Source organism: Mauremys reevesii, linkage group 3, assembly GCF_016161935.1.
Source record: "Mauremys reevesii isolate NIE-2019 linkage group 3, ASM1616193v1, whole genome shotgun sequence".
NCBI classification, from domain to species: domain Eukaryota; kingdom Metazoa; phylum Chordata; order Testudines; family Geoemydidae; genus Mauremys; species Mauremys reevesii.
Window position 1 is genome coordinate 85432747 of NC_052625.1, and position 18958 is coordinate 85451704.

At 43.6% G+C, this 18958-nt stretch overlaps 1 protein-coding gene across 3 annotated transcripts in view; it reads left to right on the forward strand.

Annotated features, from left to right (window-relative positions):
- Positions 1-14016, forward strand: part of FRMD1 (FERM domain containing 1) — a 69777-nt gene extending 55761 nt beyond the window's left edge. For 2 of the 3 annotated variants that reach the window (XM_039532312.1, XM_039532311.1), the window contains exons 11-14: positions 5582-5917; positions 6059-6187; positions 6977-7056; positions 9776-14016. In XM_039532312.1, the coding sequence (XP_039388246.1) occupies positions 5582-5917; positions 6059-6187; positions 6977-7056; positions 9776-10063 (833 nt within the window). In that variant the 3' untranslated portion in view covers positions 10064-14016. Of the gene's footprint in view, positions 1-5581; positions 5918-6058; positions 6188-6976; positions 7057-9428; positions 9566-9775 lie in introns of all 3 variants that reach the window. The other variant, XM_039532313.1, reaches the window with a different exon arrangement.
- Positions 14017-18958: the final 4942 nt, after the last annotated feature.

Below are 18958 nucleotides of genomic sequence, written 5' to 3' on the forward strand. Positions count from 1 at the left end.
TATTTTTGCTTCTGTTTTTTTAATACCTAATGTATGATTCTTCCTCCCTGCCTCATGTTCTTGGTGCTTTGCTGATTTACAATCATTTGGATTAATATTTGCTGTCTGTAAATGATACTAACACACCCTTACATAGCACCTAGGATTGTAACTGCTAAGTTTTATGCATTTAAAATTATTAATTCTGAATGGCTGAACACACTGCTAACTGGAGGGGATGACACTTCAGAATGTTAAACATGCAGTCACTGTTATACAACTTTACTTTTTTTAATTTAAAAAACAATCCTCAACTTAACTTTGCAAGCCCTCTCTCAGTGGAGCCAAAAAATTTAAATCCAAGTTAATAGCCAGGACTTTCAAAAGGACTAGTGATTTTTTGGCTGCCCAACTTGACACATTACAGGGGCCTGATTTTCAGAGTGGGGAATGCTGAAAATCAGTTACCTTCAAGGTTACTTAAATTGGGCACCCAAAATTCCTGGTCACTTTTTTTTTTTTTAAAGTATTGCACAATACTGGCTATCTTCATTAGTTCCTTCTCCCAGCAAAGCCTGATAGACCCTTTAAGTTCCCAGATGTTCCCGATGTCATGAGCAGCTCCTCTCTCCATGTTCAAAAAGAGCTGTAGTGGCTCAAAGTCCAATATTTCTGCTTCAGTGGACTTAGCCACTAAAGTTCCTCTCAAATGTGGAAACCAGGATTGTTTGAAGGAGTGGGAGGTCTGTTACACCTCACTGTTGAGAAGCAGACTCAATGGCATTGGAGTAGGATGGTGAGAGTTTCTAAGGAGACAGATGGGATCTGGGGTGGGACAGGGACTTTTCTTCAAGTTTTTCCTTTTCTGTGTTGGTTTGAGAAGGAAAGGTGAGGAGTGTGTGGAAGAGCGGCAGGGAAAAGGACACTCCTTCCTGATTTCCCTGTCTATTTCAGTTTGGTGCCTAAAGCAGTAGCCATGGCAATAATTTCAGTTGCCTAAGGTTAACAGTATGTACAGCCACAGCATAATGACTCCATCAGCCAGCTAGGCTTGTATTTTAAAATATTGCTGATCTCTTCCTCCTCCTCCTCTTCCTCCTCACGTAAAATCCAGTATTGAAAAGTGATTCTGGGAAAAATCCACAGAATCCATTTGTCTTGGGATGGGGGGCACTTTGTGAACGCTCATGATCCCCATTATTTATCTTGGCAGTTGAACTCCCTAATACAAACTAGTGAGCATGAGGGTATAAAAATGGGGGAGGAGGAAAGCCGTGCGATATACAGAGCTCAACGTAATGTGGAGAAGACTGAGGTCATGTCACTTAATGATAGGTGGAGCAGGGACATTGTGCGTTGCTTGCAAGGAAGACTGAAGTCCTTAAGAATCTGGATGTTAAATTACACCCCAAAATAAACTAAATCAATTCATTTTATACAATAGCCCCCCTTCTCTTCCCACTTCCTAAAGGTCATTAATAAGGACTTCAGTAGGTTGAGTTCACTTCTGTTACCCACCAGTAAAAGATGGGATGTGGCGAGCAACCCAGGCACCAACTTGGTTGTCTGGTTCAGGTTCACTTTTTCCTCCTTGTTCCTTTTTCTGCTATCCACGTACTCTTGAGTTTGCTTTCCTCTTCCTTCCACTAAGCTCCGGTACACAATGGGTGCAGTTAAACACAGCACTACTCACTGGTGACAGGTTTGAGGTGACTGCATGCCTGAAGGGTGTGGGGGTGTGCAGAAGAATGAGAGCTGGGGGGGGGTGGTAAACCAGCAAAAGGAATGTAATAGTAGCTCACGTATGTGTGAGTGCATAAAGGTCTCAGCACTGACTCACTGAAGAGACTGTCTAAAGAAACCCAAAGCTCTGTGGTGTATTATCCCCATCCTCCTCCCACCCCAACCCCTCAGACTTCACAAGTCCTTGGAGGAAGGTGGACTAGAGCTGGCTTTAGTATTCGCTGAGCCCCAAACTGGGGTTGGTGAAAATGGGCCACGTGCTGCCTCCCTTTCCCATCCCACTGCCAGGTAGATAAGTTGTTTCACTGTCTGATCTTGCTTCCAGGAGTGGGGGAAGGGGGAAGAGAAAGATTATGCTGGCCTAGGAAATGAAATCTGCACGGGGACTCCAAAAGCCAGAAAGTTGAGCAGTCACCATCAGTGCTTGGCTCAGGTTACCCATCTGCGCCCAATATCCACTGTCACTTAATCTCTCTATGCCCCCATTTCCCACCTGTAAAACGTGGAGGATTGCACTTCATATGTCAGTGTTGTGAGGATGTTTATCTGAAGTGCACAGATACTAGGGTGATGGGGGGCTATGTAAGTACAATAGGTAGAGGAATGGGAGGCACAGAGAAAGATGGATGAGACTCCCTGGCTTGGGACTGATTGCATAGTGGCTCTGTTATTGTTTACAGCAGCCCGGAGGCTGCATTAAAATGTGCCTGCTGACCATTGCCTCCAGAACAGGTGGAGCACAGTGTGAGTCCCTTGCTGTCCCCTGCCTCCTGCATGAAGGAGTCTTGCCTGGGCCTAGCTGGGTGTCCACTCTCTAACAGCACCACCCTTGCAGGCACTGTAACAGTCTGGTCGGGGGGCAGTCCACATCAGTCGGGTTGTCACCATTTGCCCTGCCGCTCGGTGCCTTTCAGTGCCTTGCTACTGTAGCAGCCAGCCTGGGATACTTAGTCAGCAAGTAGTATACATGTCTCACACAGCGCTGGTCCGGCAGCTCTGACCCCAGCTGTGGTTACAGACAGTAAGGTGACTCCAACTCACTCCCAGCCCCAAAAACCTGTGCTCTGTAATGTCCAGCCTTCTCCTGGACACTTCAGAGAAATAATAAAAAAAAATTGTTCTTTTAGAGACACAGAAGTACATCACAATTTGTTGACTTAACTGGAGTAAACACACCCTTTCATTTAAATACTGCACTGAGTTGGTTTATTGGAAATATAAAAAATGTATTAACAAGAGGACATAGGTTAAGAGATACCAAGTAAAAGCAATGAAGTTAAAAAGGGTCACAAGCAAATAAAATTGAAAAACACAAATCTAAAAGTCTCTAAAACTTAACTTAGCAAGGTACAAGCTTTGTTCACGATATTTTTTCTCACCTGTATTTATTTCCCAGAGACCTCAACCACCCTTAGTTGAAGGACCCATCTTTTTCTGCTCACAAGAGTTCTGTTCCCTTGTCTGTCTTGTGATGGATGCCAAAGATTGCTTCTCTCCTTACTTACAAAGTTCGATGAACTTGTTTCAAGAGGCGGGATGACCTCATGCATGGTTTTGTTGTTTTGTTCCTGTGGGCTTCCCATCACCCTGCTGACTTCTCTGTAAATGGAGTTCCCATTGTTTCTGGTCACACCATGCTTAATTTATGAAGGAGACAGGCAAATAACTGCCTTCTCTCCTGTCTGGAAGGGAACCTGTTTCTCCCTATTTTGTTTTAAAATCTGGGGCCACAGTATCATTAAGAAACCACGTTTACCCATATAGTATTGTTACTGGTGAACAATGTTGTGCAGTGTATGCATGTCCTTAACTTCCAGAAAAGACCTCTCAATACACTTTTATAATACAATAATATTGTATACAGTCAGTTGATTCAGTTGCTTATCGTTTGAGGTTCAGCCCCCTGTCTTGATAAATAGTAAACCTTTGAAATGAACTCTTTGAAAAGTAAAACCCAGACCTAGCCTCTCTTTCCTGCTGGGTGCAGATGCCATGCTCCCTTCTCCCCCACTTGTTAGAGAGAGGTTTGCCCCCCCCTCCCATTAGCTTAACAGGTCTGTTTACACAATATGTGAGCACATTCTCCTTCTTTCACTGTACTTTGGAAGCAACTCCCAGGTGGGGAAAACACAGTACCTTTGTCTAAGACAGACTTGTTTACCAACCACCTGGCATACCTGGTTTAAACACTCTTTAGTAATCATTCCAGCATATGTCATAACACTTAATATACATTGCACACATGCATCACGAAGAATATTAATGATCAGTGAGTTATTCGTTCTCAAATGATACCTCACCCAGCATATTTTGTACAAATCTTATTACGATAGTGTGTAGGATGTGAGTACAGGGGTGCTTGGTGTCTCAGCCACTCAAGCCTTCTCCTCTGGGCTATGCCAGCTCTTTGCCTTGCAAGTTAACAATAGATGCACCCCAGTCCCTGAACCCCTTTGAAGTGTTCCCCTGTGATACCCAGCCCCTGACACTGCTGAAAGGATAGAGATTTTACTAGAAACAAGAGTGTGAGGGAAACAAATGATAACTTACAATACAAAACAAAATCTTAAATGTGAACATGGGTCTGCACTTAATAGTTAGTGCAGACCCAATAGATTCCTTTCTTATCTAATAAAGTAGGTTTTCCTTCCCCAAAGTTTCAGTCAGTTGCAGAGCTGGCTGGCTTCACAAGAATCAGGATCCAGTATTTAATGAGAACACCCCTATTCCTCAAGATGTCTCTTCAGTGCATGGATCCACAGTGCCTTTCCAAATTCTCTGTTATACAGAGAGAGGTTTTTGTCTTTACTCATAGGAAGGGTGATCTCCTGTCTGTTTCAGTTGTTCGCCGTTGTCTCCACTGGCTTTACGTTGAAAGTCTTGGAGCAAGGCCAGTCAGTTGAGCCTTGCATTGCATCACTGGCTAAACAGGGTGGGGTGACACCTCCCTCCTGCCTGAATGGGCCGTCACGAGACATATCTCCTGGTGACTAACTTTTTACTCCCAGTCCATAAAGTAGACATGCAGTATAAATACATAATTCCTTCAGTATTACCCATACAGACATCTTGCAATGAATATTAATCTTGACAGGTAACAAGTTTCTGTAGATACCTGAGATGTTACTCTTTATGGATAACTATCCTGCAAGTCATGTTTGGTGTCCATGAGTTTGTCAGGTCTGAGGTGAGAGTTGTTTGCGAAGATCAGGGGACTCTTTGCCAAGGAACCACAGTAGTGTTGCAGACCCACCATCTAATCTGTGGATTGATGTAGGAGCTGATGCACATGGGGGGGATCTTTGGCTGAGGAGATCTGTTAACTATTCAGCCCCTCTGTTCTGCCAGAGTGGTGGAAAGGGGCTGAAGCAAAGAAGAAAACTTTGGTCCTTGTTTGTGCTTAATACTGGCCCTGGGGATGGTCTGTTCGGAGTAGAGAGCTAAGCATCTCGCTAGCTCTTGTTTGAATGAATGACCCCAGGACCTGCTATAGAAACTTGTGGGGAGGGACCCAATTAAGATATCTTCTCAGTGGGGGCATTGCCTCACGTACACCTCCATCCATCGCCTACTACTTATATACAATTCCCTTGTGCCCGTACAATTGCACCCACCCCACCTATTTCCTTCAGATTATGGACCCTTCACTGATCAGCATGCTGAGACCACAACAGCCCACAGTCCCACGTTAAACTCAGGATAGTCTCCTCTCTTGAGGCTTCTACTCCCCCTTCCTTACAATGGCTTTCTCTAAAGCAGGAGTCATGGTGAAGAGAATCAATCAATTTTAGGACCTCCGTTTGGATTTAATTTTTTAATCTCCAATTGGTTCCTTTTTCCCCTCCTGCTCCCCCTATAGAGAAGAAGCGTTATCGGGAATCCTACATCAGTGACACTCTGGAGATGGACCTTGACCCCTCGGATAAGCACTCCCATGGCAGTGGAAGCAGTGGGGGCAGCCGGAGGAACAATCGGCTATCTCGTCAATCAACTGGGAGCCATGGCAGCTCACACACGTCTGGTATTGAGGCTGATTCGAGGCACAGGATGTCAGTGGAAATGTCAGTGGATGAGCCCTTCGGTATCGATCGGGTTCATCGGAAGGAGAAATCATGCAGCTCAACCGTTAGCTATGGCAGCTCTGGCATTGACAGTGGTGGCAAAGGGAGAGCTGAAGATGACTCTCAGGATGACGGTAAGGAAGTGTGTGGGGGGGGGATGGGGTGTTTAGTAACCCTGGTCTCATGCTGTTGTGATGGAAAGGAGGAGGTAATGAAACTTCAAATGACTTGGAAGGGCAGAGACATGACATTAACTGCTCTTCTTTCTCTTCCAGAGGTTGAGCTGGCAGTGGATGAGCCGGAGGAGGTGCCTGTGGATGAGCCTGTAGAGAGAAACCGGTTGGAGGAGGCAGCTGAAGGAGAGTCTGTCAGTTCTCTTGCTTTAGATGCACTTTGCTGTCAAGGTGAGGCGGCTTTCTGCAGTCATTCCATGCTCCTCTCAAGGTGGCGTGTAGTTTCATGGAGATGTGCGGAGCAAGTACAGAATCATCCGGAAGGGATTCCAAGACAGGCGTGCTGGGAATTGGCTCTCTGTGTTACAGTTCAGTTATCTCTCTCTGTGGCTTAAGACCAGATTGGAAGCCAGGTCCTCTAGAGGTGAAATGCAAGTGTGCTATATTATACTGCAACATCGTCCCTGTCCTCCGTAATGGCCTTCGTTTTTTCCCTTATCCATCTCCATTTTTTTAATTGATTCACGAACATCTCTTCTGTGTGACTTTGAAAACGTGTGTAAGCCTTTCCAGCAAAGGAATTAACTGATGTACATTGTGAAAGGCAAACGTGTTCAATCACAAGTTGTTGAGCTTGGTGAGGTTCTGTGGCCTGTGTTACGCAGGCCTCCAGTGATCATAGTGGTCCCTTCTGACCCATGAATCTATGTTCCGTTCCAAGCATTAAAGCAGGGTGAGACTGATGTGAATATGAAACCAGGGCGCGAAATAGCCTTGATAATGCTGTTTTTCTAATTCAGCCTTTTGGCCTCAGCCCTGAGGTTGAAAGACACATGAGTATTAGTGACTGAAAAGACATCTGTGAGTGTCTTTCAAATGAGCTTGGGAGGTGCGTGGTGTGGGACTAGCTGAACATTGTAACCATCTGAGGAGATGTACTGTAAATTGCCTTTTGACATGAACTGCTGTAAATGTTTCAGTGCAAATCTATAATCTGAACTTCAATCTCTTCCTCTGCAGCCCTTAAGCAGAAGCCTCTCTCTATGGTACAAGTCACACTGATAAAAATGAGAGGCCAAAGTGTGGAATCTCTTCATCAGGTGAGAGGAAACAGCAGACTGGTGGATCTGACTGTGGATATTGGGCCAAATTCTGCTCTCATTTATACAGCTGTAAATCAAGTCAGAGGGGCTACTCTGGATGGGATGAGGAGGCAGCATTTGGATCCAAATTATAATGAGATGGTTTGGAGTGAGCAAGACTGAAATCTTGCAAACTGTCCTCCTTAGATTTTGGCTTCCAAAAAGGAAATGGAAAATAAGCAACTTCGAGTTTTGAGTCCAAACCATAAGCCAAGACCGTTCGGGTGATTTTGGGTTTGAGAGGCAAACTCAATTTCCTCTCCACTCCTACAGTTGAAAGAGGTTCAAAGCTGAGGCACTGGTTTTGCTCCATCTGTAATCATTGCTGTTTTGTTTCATTGTGCTGTTTGTTTGCTGAACTTTTCTGTTTTCTTTTCTCCAAGCCTCTGAGAAAAGGAAACGATGTATGACAAAAGCATGTACTGTGTCTTAAGCAACACTGTCTTGCCCTCTGAAAAACCTCTTGCATTTAAAAACTTCTCTAAACCTTTTTACATTTCAAAATGTGGCTATAGTAATAGAAAAAACTTTAATATGACTCTTATCATGGGGATCCCCAGTTATTCCCTCTGAGTCCAAATCAAACTTGCTCAGCTAAGAAAATATGATTTATTTTTTTTCTCCCTACCCCCCCGCCCCCAGCTGGAAACACTTCCTCGATCTCTCTTTTAAATCAATCTGGGGTCTTTCTGCCTCTTACTGGACATGGTCAACAGTGATAAATAATCTCCAATTGGAGTTTACCAGTCTCTTTTATTGATCCATGAGACTAGAATAGAATCCAGCTTATTCTTCCAAAATTGTTGGTTTAGCAGGGCAAACCATAGTAAAAACTTATTTCTGCTGTCGAGTTGAACAGAGGTGACTCAGACACACAGGGAGCAGACATGTTGATTAAGAGATGCTGTTTTTACATTAATCTGTTTCTGACCACACACTTAAACAGTGCTTTCCACTGATAATAGTCAGTCTATTTTGGCCCCAGATTCAGACACCTTAACAGTTTTTTATAAGAATAGTTCTGATTTAAATATAGGTTTGATAACATAGTTCAAGAGATTTTCTGTCTGATGGCTGCCTCTTTTCGCAGCATATATACTGAATAATCAATTTGTGACTTTGGGCCTTTATTCTTATATACAAGGCTGTGTAACTGAATAACTGTATTATTGGTAGGATTTTTTGAAAGCACTCTGTTCAAACTCTTCTCTCAAGGCAGAGCTGGGGTAGTCAGCTTGGGATAGCAGAAAAGTTGAGCCAATGCTGAGTGCTTTTGAAAGTGTGTGTGTGTGTGTGTGTGTGTGAAAAAAATACCGTCAAACCTCGCAATAACGCACCCCGCTATAACACGAAATTGCATATAACGCAATCATGGGTTGGCTCCCCTTTAAGGCAGATACAACTTAAATAATGTTTTCACAGTACTGTACAGTACCAGTGGTCCCCAACACCATTGCAGGGGAGAGAAGCTGCAGCCCCGCACCTGCTGGGGACGGAACTCTAGGGCTGCGGGCGCCGGTGCTCTCTGTCCCTGGCGGGTGCGGGGCCGCAGCTTCTCTCCAGCTTCAAGAGGAGCCGCGGCTCCCCACCTGCTGGGGACAGAGAACTCTGGGGCTGCGGGCGCCAGTGCTCCCTGTCCCCGGCGGGTGCAGGGCCGCGGCTCCTCTTGAAGCTGGAGAGAAGCCGTGACCCCGCACCTGCTGGGAACAGAGAGCACCGGCGCCTGCAGCCCCAGAGTTCTCTGTCCCCAGCAGGTGCGGGACTGCAGCTTCTCTCCCCTGCTGGGCACTAGGCGGCGCACATCAATGCACCGCTTTGGGGACCACTGACAAAATGAGTGGTTTGAAACCCCGCTATACCGTGACCCCGCATTTAGTGTGATAGAAGATTTTGGACCCCAAACGTTGCGTTATAGTGGGGTTTCACTGTATATATAATAAACATTTCTATTGATATGTGGACAAAATTTTATGTCTGCATTGATAAGGTAAGTATTTTTGTTTGAATGCTATATTTCTAGAATTTAATCTTAAAACCAATTTAAAGAATAACTGTCAAGAACCAGGGCTGGTCAGTAATTCCTTAGTAAAGGCCAGGTCACTATTGCTTTTGCTAAATGAATTCTGCCTTTTAAATCTACTACTGGTTCACTGCGCCCATTTTTCCATTTCTGCGGTATGTGTGGATTAGTTGTACTTGACATTTGTGTTTAAAATTAGGCACAAAGCTCATCAGTTTTCACAGTTGCTTTCTGAACTTTCCTTTTAGCTCATAAGATGTTAGTGGACCCCATCCCAATGTTTTTCTAGTGCTTGTTCTTCATTATGTAGCCAGAGGCTGACCACCCCAGCTCTGCCAGGAAGTGTCACTTCGGCCACACTTTACGCCTGTCAGATGCTCCATTCATTGTACTTGACACTGGGGACACAGTGTACAGAGATCAGAATCTGGATGAAATAGAAGAGCAGTTAAGTGAATTCACAATTTCATCATGGTTCACAGCTTCTTCATTAAGACAATGACCTTCAGAAAGCTGATGTTGGGGGGGGTGTGGTTTGAGGTAACAAACAGTTTAAGAAAATTCTGATGAGCATTAGGAGCCAGCATCCTTAGGCTACGTAAGTGCTGTGCTTCAGCTCATAGTCATTTCCTCATCTGTCTCTTACTGAACCGGCAGGTGAGACAGCCTAAAGACAGGAGCTGCGCAGACCAGCACAGCCAGAGTTTGGATGACATCCGTCTTTACAAGCATCGGCATCCACCGCTAAGCTCCACATTATCTTCGGACACCTCCCACAGCTATACGTTTGGCTGTGCACTGGAGGATAAGCTGGCCAACTACGGCTGTGTTTATTCAACAGCGGACTGCAAAACCAAGTCCGCCCTTTATGGAAAGAGATCCATGAACTGCCTGTCTCTGGATCTCTTGGGAGAAGACCAGCTGCCGGAGGAGTTTGTGGTGTAGCCAGGTTGGCAAGGTCCTAACCAAGGAGACGGCTCATTAGGGAAACAAAAGCTGCTATATATACCTCATCAATGCCCGATACATTGCTTTTGATCTCGGAGGTGATTGATTGGTAAATGACTTCTGTACCTTTATTAAGGGATGTATAAGTAGTGTCACAACCCAACAAACCTGACAAAACTGCAAGTTTATTACAGGGCAGCACTTTAATTAATTAAAAAGAGAAATACTGGCATTGGAATATCTGTCCTTTACCCAGTGCACCGTTAAAATGGACTGCCCCAATAGAACAGACAAATTTTTTGTTTAAAATACCAGTGGGCAGTTGGCCCACAACACCTAATAAGCTAATAGCACAGAGAGCACATCTGAATTGACTTACCTGAAAGGAACTACAGATTCCACATTGGTGGTTTTTTTTTTGTTTTTAAACCACCTACTTCCTGACCTTTTGTGCCCATAATGTTACACTAATCCAGTGTGTTGGTCCCCTTGAATTCACTCTACTGAGGCACTACTGTCAACTGTCAGTTTTCTCCTAGAACATATCTCAGCCTATCAGCAATGGGGATGGCCCTTCTGCAGCTCTGTAATATCTATACCTGTCCTGCTCCCTTTGAAATCAATGGAAGCTTCGCTGTTGGCTTCAGTAGGAGCAGGCTCTGCCCCATTGTGGGTTTGTTTCTAGGTTCCGTCCACCACCAAGCCAAAAACATACCAGCAATTGTACTGCTGGTTTTTTAAACTGCGTTTTAGAGCAATGAAGTGGGAACCACTGGCCACTAACTATTGCCACAAACCTCCACTATTGATCCCTAGATACAGTCTTCATCCTTGTTATTGTTTGGAAAATAATAAGGATGACTCAGCTCCTTCCAGCCGTTTGGATTTTGAGGAAGTCATGACGAAAGTGCTGATTGATTGGCTTTTCAGGAAAGAAGTGTGACTGGAGAAGTTGTCCAAGTATGATCACTTCTACTTGAATCAGAGCACTTTTTTTAAAAAACAACTCCATTCCATGTGAATTCACCCTCTGAGTTTTGGAGGCCGAACATGGAGAAAATAGATTTCAGGTGATGGCTAGACTAGTTATTAGGGATGATGCCCAGTTTTGGTTTTGATTGGGGCATTCAACTGGTGAAGGATGAGGCTGAAAGGCACCTGATGATATATCTTTGTGGTGGTTTCTGTGTCAAAGGTAGTGATGTGTGGGTTTGGTTTTTTTTGAGTGCTATGGAACTGTGCCAGTGGTCTGTGAAAGGATATATGCGCTGGTACTATATGATAAAAAGTGCTCCTATTAGGTCTGGAGATGAGATGCTTTCTGCCTTCGTTCACAACAGTGATGCTATGTTGTTTTCCCCTTTTTTTCCCCACCTGCAGTACTTAGGGGAAAAGGGAGTGACACAACCACCTATAACCCCATGGCCAGGTTGCTTCCTGGTGAATGGAGAGAAATGATGTAACAAATCAATGTTCCATACATCCCCTCAGCAAAGAATAATTATTTTAGAAAATAAAGCACAAGGAATGCAAAATGTCATCTTGCAGTATCAATCTTGCTGCACTAATGAGTTGAAAATAGTTAAATCCATGTAAGCTGCAGTCAGACCACAGTTAAAATCGTCATTGCAGTTTTGAAAGTCAGTTTGCTGGGCCTTTTAAGAGGAAGATACATACTCACTCACTGTGATCCCAGCAGAAATGGAAAACTGCATTGTATTACCATCTTAGGCAGCTGTCAGTTGGACAGTTGCATTGCAAGTGAACTATTAAAATAACCAAGCCAGAAACCCCATGATATCGGTTATGATACAAGATTTCCATGCAGATAGGTATATCTCACAACAGCAGCTGCATCCAACATTGCTCTGTTGAAAATGTCAGTTATTCTGTTGCTTTAGATGACATTTAACTTACTATACATGAGGCAAGGGTTGTTGGTGTCTTCATTTTTCGTTTATCCTTTGTTATCTTGACAAGGAAGTGGTCTTAAACTTAAGATGCACAAAAGCAGCTATGTAGCATGCTCTCAATATGTCATTCTCTCTGACTCAACATATTTTCATTATCAAGAAACTTTAAATTTTTTTTTTTTGCTGTATTTTTGGTTAGAAAATGTTTTTAGAACGTATTTGAGCTGGTGGCTGCTTGAGGGCATGAGTAAAAGTATGTTGTACTTGCTATGTGTATGAGAATCTTCACTGTTTACTGGTAACTCTGGAACTCCATATCTTGGGTAAGTCCTTGATGGAGCAAAACTCCCTATGAAGTCATTGGGAGTCTTGTTGAATTCAAGAACTGTAGAACTTGACCGTTTGAGATTTCCCCATTCTCAGCACTGTGTCCGTGGGCCAGATTCTGCACCCACTAATGTAATGTCACTGAATACATTTTTTGAGTCAAATAGATGCAATACTGACCCCAATATGTATTTTTTGATAGTGTGTCTCAGTCTGTCACCTGTAACCATGTTTTATTCCACTGGTATTGCGATTATTACTTTGTAATGCTTCAAAATGATTTGTATTATGCTGAGTTAATCGGTTTCATTTGATTATCCAAAGCAAAGCACAAAACCCCTCTACATCATACTTCATTATTTTTACTTTGAGTCTAGACAGCTATAGAGCTTTTAACTCGTACATTACCAGTCAAATCCAGCCCCAGTCTGGTAGTGACCAAAAGTTGCAACCATTAAAGGCCTATTGAACATCATGTAAAATGAGTTGGGGAAAGTGGATTCAGTCCAGGATCATGCAGACAGGTGACCTCATTTCATGGAGACCGAACTTACCTTTTCACTGGAGGGACCACCTCCGAGTTGAGAAATGCTGGTGGGGGTCTGAGGCTGTTTTTGCTGCCCATGCTGTGGGTCTATTCTAAGAGGACTTCAGCCTACAGTGCTGTCACTCGAATGCTAAATTCACTCAATCACTCACCAATTCTAATGCAATTCTTCCAGGACATCTTCTATTGTTAAGACTCTCACCTTCAATTATTTTCATTCTGGGAAGGTGGAGGGTAAAAATCTAGCAAGGTATTTTTTTTTCTGGAAGTTCTTTGTGAGGAAAAAATTTTATATGCTGCATGCTCACTCACTCTTTTCTATAAATACATTACCTTTAACATTTGGATATTTGCTGTATTCTAGTGGACTATCTGAAGTGTTGACTACCTTTTTTTTTAAAGTGCCAGTCTGATCAGTCACCAAATAGTGAAGTTAAGTTTATCACCGATTTTTGTGCACATTGGAAACAAACAAAAAGACCCACAATTCCAGCAAGATGATGTGAAAACTCACTCTACAATTTTTAAATGATTGCTGCCACTATTTTAAAGTGCTAAGTTTGTGTGTCTGATTTACAAACGAGGTGGAACACCAATGCCTAAAAGGTTAAAGTAGTTCTTGCATGTGTATCCATTGCATACAATTGCTGGTTGTGTGTAAATATATGTATATATTTATTTATTTGTAGTTGGTGCGGAGAGAAAACTCTCCAAACTTTTGGGCAGTCTTATCCTGTTGGTACATGCAGCTCATTGATACTGATGTATGCATATGAAAGGCAGAATAGACCTGTTTTTTGTCTAGATCGAGAGTGACTCGCTCTATATCTTACAAACACTGTGAATATCTATTATGCAATCTTTTTGTATTCATGTGACCCTACTGTTTTGACTAGTAATGTACTTTGTTGTCTTTGAGTCTAGAAGTTCTACTTTATTATTTGTTTTTGGATTAGTTGTGGTAGGGGGTAAAAATAAGCATTTTATCTATGATGATATGAAACCAGCTGCCGATGTTTGTACAGCTGTAATATACTCATGGTATAAGTCACTCTATTTTAATGGCAAAAGTTTCTCCTTTCCATGAAAGGAATCTTTGTTTTTAAAAATTTAAATATATATAAAAATATATGTACACTTGTAATAAAGGATGGATAGAAAAACAGATTTGAATGGATTCACAGTGCTATTCACGGTGTAAATGTAAATAACGTTCTTTCCCAAGGCATTTGGGTTGAGGAAATGTTTTTTTGACTTGCTGATGAGGATTTCCGCATTGTATATATTAAACCAGAGCCCACACAAGTTAAAACTCATTAGCCAAATCATTAAAGTAACTTTTTATCAGTGGGGACTGGCAGGAAGAGAGTAAGCTTTTTTACAATGGCAGTGTTTCCAAATCTGTCTGTCTTGTTTTCAGGATCCAGTCTAACTCTGGTTAAAATCAGTAGAAAGACGGATGGGAATTGAATCGGGGCCTAAATGTACAAATTAGACTCTGCAAGAGCGAGGTGTTGGTTCTAGATGATTGTGGATATGATAGTTGCTGCTCCAGGAACCAGAGCTTGTGGAAGATTCCCAGTGGTGTGAGGACCATCTCCCCCATCCTGATCACCTCTGGGTAAATCAGCTGCCACCCACCAGAATCAAACTCAGAGCATTTCTAAAGAACCCTCTCTTCCGTAGCATCTGGGTGCTGGTGTAGTATCTGACGTGTAAGGAACCGGTCTCTTTCCTCAGAGCATGAATTGCATTTAATTTTTTTTATTACAAAATTTGCGTTCTCTTTTGAGGACAAAAATAAGTCATTTGAAGAGGTGCCAATAGCTTAGTGGCTGCTCAAATTTCCCCCTTTTTGACTGGTTTGCTGTAGGTTCTCCGGCAAATTCAATTTCCTGCTACCTTCTGTGCACCCCATGGGTTATTAAGCTGTTATTTCTTTATATTTTTGGTTTCCCTCTGACCATTTCGTGTTCTACAGTAACATCCCTAATCTTATGTCTTCTCATTCTTCCCAGATGAGGCAGTGAATCTTTCTATAGCTGTCTTGGTGGATGAATTCAAGGTGTTGAAGGAGCTCATGAAACACATGGTGGAGACCTTGGATATACTGTTGGAGAGGTAGCTCAAGAGAAATAACAAACTCTTGAACATGGTTCATGCTTCTACCCCAAGGTGGTCACCATGCCCATAAATGAGGAACTACTGCGTCTACAATGACTGCTTCAAAATGAGTTGACAGGAGGCATCAGGTCCCTGAAAGGGATTTGAATATATTTACGCCCATCTGGGACCAGGTTCACTTGTAGTAGCAGCTAGTCAGGGAGATCCAAACTTAAATCTACTCAGAAAGAAGGACCCAAAAGAAATTGGACCTCTTGAGTTTTAAGGTGTACGTGCCAGCTAGCCTCCAGATGAGGGTGATTAATTACCAGTCCTGCTTTCCAAATATGACTTATTATTTCAGTTTGTAGACAGACTCACAAAGGAACAAGACAACACTTACGATGTGAGGCTTAAGGAACTCAACTAAAGGCAGAGAAAGTTGAGAGGTGACATGGTTACTGGGTATAGGTATTTATAAATGAAAAAATATCTGATAGTGTGGGAAGGGGGTTCAACCTTGCTGACGAAGGTATAACAAGATTCAGTGGTTGGAAGTTGAACCTTGAAATAAGATAGTTTTGCAGCTGTGAGAGTAATTAGCAATTACCAGAGGCTAGTGGTGGGACTCACCTTCACTTGGTCTTTAAAATGATGTTAGATATCATTCTAAAGGATAAGAGTTAATCCAGTTTGTGGGAGAAATTCTGTGGCCTGTGTGTGTGGGGGTCAGAATGGATGTTTGTGGTGTTGATCACTTCCGTAACACAAGAATTGGGTCATGCAATGGAATTAATAGGCAGCCAGTTTAAAACAAACCTAAGGAGTATTTCTTTACACAGTTCAGAGTCAACCCGTGGAACTCCTTGGCAGGGGATTTTGTGAAAGCCAGAGGTGGTACTAGGTTCAAAAATGAAACCCCACACAAAAGGGGAAACAGTGCAACTAATGAGACTGGGGGAGGGATAGCTCAGTGGTTTGAGGTTTGGCCTGCTAAACCCCAGGTTGTGAGTTTAATCCTTGAGGAGGCCATTTAGGGATTTGGGGCAAAAAATATGTCTGGGGATTGGTCCTGCTTTGAGCAGGGGGTTGGATTAGATGACCTCCTGATAATCTATGATTCTATGACTGAGATTTTTTTTAAGAGTCTAATCTTTCTGTAATATATACTGTACTTATTTTATTGTTTCCTCCCCAGGTTTTTCTCTTTACCCCCAGAAATATTTTATTTCCTTTCTCTTTTCTTTGTTCAAAACTTAGTTTTCCCAAAATGATTTTTTTCCATATTGGGATTCTCTTAATTCCACATTAAACTTCTCAAAAGGACTTTGCCATCTCCAGTTTTCTTCCATCTACCAGACCATAGTGTTGTATTTGTCTGCTGTGGTGCATTGGCCAATAAGTGTTGTTGACCTTCCACACCGTGAAGTTGTCAGTATTAGTTGATCGTAGAATCATAGAATATCAGGGTTGGAAGGGACCTCAGGAGGTCATCTAGTCCAACCCCCTGCTCAAAGCAGGACCAAACCCAACTAAATCATCCCAGCCAGTGATGTTTGTCCACTTCTTTGAAGAGGTAGACTTTGCAATGGGATTCATCACTATAGGATCTGAGCATCTTGCCAACATTTAATAAATGTTTCCTCACAACATGTACAGTACTTCCCTGTGAAGTAGGGAAGAACTGTAATTACTAGTTGCTGAAAGCCTATGATGTTGCATGGACAGAATTCATAGTCGTGGCTTTAGTTTAGTTTTGTTTTTTTAAGCCAGAAATGGCTGAGAAATTGCATTATAACAGACTCTGAATCCCCGTGGTGATTGAACCCTGTGATACTCTCAACTAAAAACTTTCGACTATGCGTATCTGTTTCTATTGCTTCACAGTGACACAACAGCTATTCTAGGCTTCAGATGTTCTGGGTTATTGTTGTGTGGGTTGTGTTGTGCTGGGAGAGCTGTGTGCACAGTGGGGAGGGACTATGTGCATTTAGGATTGAGGATGCTGGTTACATTGTTGTGGGTGGTTTTGAAGAACTGTGGTAGTTCGGCCAAGTAATCCACCATCTGTGCAGTCTCGCTCATACAAACTTCCATGCAAATTAGCTGTAGAGGTAAGGGCAGTGATTGATTGAGTTACTTCTGATCTCACAGTAGTCTAAGACTTTCTGCATGGCATAGCTACGTAGCCTGCTGTCACATAGGTGTAGGCTGAGAACTTAAAAATTGGATGGTAACACACTGTGAATTCCAGTGGTAATTGAACCTGATGATATTCTGAACAAAGCGCTCTCAGCTATGCCTGGAGCAGTTTCCTCTGCTTCATGCTGACTCAACAGACATTCTAGACTTAAGATACACCGAACCTCTAAGGCCTGGTCTACACTAGGAGGTTATGTCGAATTTAGCAGCGTTAAATCTAATTAACCCTGCACCCGTCCACACAACGAAGCTATTTAGTTCAACATACAGGTCTCTTTAGTTCGATTTCTGTTCTCCTCCCCGACGAGGGGAGTAGCGCTAAATTCGACATGGCCATGTTGAATTAGGGTAGGTGTGGATGGAATTTGACGCTAATAGCTCCGGGAGCTATCTCACAGTGCACCACTCTGTTGACGCTCTGGACAGCAGTCCGAGCTCGGATGCTCTGACCAGCCACACAGGAAAAGCCCCGTGAAAATTTGAATTCCTTTTCCTGTCTGGCCAGTTTGAATCTCATTTCCTGTTTGGATATCGTGGCGAGCTCAGCAGCACTGGCAACGATGCAGAGCTCTCCAGCAGAGGAGTCCATGCAATCTCAGAATAGAAAGAGGGCCCCAGCATGGACTGATCGGGAAGTCTTAGATCTGATCGCTGTGTGGGGCGATGAGTCTGTGCTTTCAGAGCTGCGCTCCAAAAACGGAATGCGAAGATCTACGAGAAGATCTCCAAAGCCATGACAGAGAGAGGATACAGCCGGGATGCAACGCAGTGCCGCGTGAAAATCAAGGACCTGAGACAAGGCTACCAGAAAACCAAAGCGGCAAACGGATGCTCCGGATCCCAGCCCCAGACATGCCGTTTCTACAAGGCACTGCATTCCATTCTAGGTGCGGCCGCCACCACTACCCCACCAGTGACCGTGGACTCTGACGATGAAATAGTGTCCACGGCCGGTTCCTCTGAGATGTTCGCGGATGGGGAAGATGAGGAAGGAGATGAGGAGGATGAGGCAGTCGACAGTGCTTACAATGCTGATTTCCCCGACAGCCAGGATCTCTTCATCACCCTCACGGAGATCCCCCTACCAACCCTCCCCAGCCGTTAACCCGGACCCTGAATCAGGGGAAGGATCAGTCGGTAAGTGCTTTAAACATGTAAACATTTATTTTTAACAGAACAGGAATATTAACAATGGGAAAAGAAGGTCAATATGTACGGGGATAGAACAGAAATCCTCATGGGAGATCTCCACGAAGCTCTCCTGGAGGTAATTGGAAAGCCTCTGCATGAGGTTCCTGGGGAGAGCGGCCTTATTGCGTCCTCCGTGGTAGCACACTTTTCCGCGCCAGGCTATCCTCAGGTACTCTGGTATCATTGCCTCGCAGAGCATGGCGGCATAAGGCCCTGGTTTTTGCTGGCTTTCATGCAGCATGCGGTCTTTAGCTGTGTCACTGATCCTCATCAGGGTGATGTTGCTCATGGTGACCTGCTTTGAATTAGGGGAATGTTAGTATTGGGACTGCTTGCCTGTTCCTTTACATAACTGTAACCGGCGGTTTACAGCCACGCAGTGGAGGCAGGACAGGGGCAGCATACAGGGATCTTTCCCGGGGACAGCCGCGAGGGGGTGGGACAGGGGCAGAGTTCATGCTTTCTGGATTGCCGGCAGCAGGAACTGGCCAACGCTAGGAGCATTGCTTTGACCGTGAAAGGAGGGCACTGCTATAAATTAAGTTTTAAGCAGCCAAAAGTCTACGGCTTACCATGTCTGCCTGCTACACGAATTCTGCTGTCCTGCCC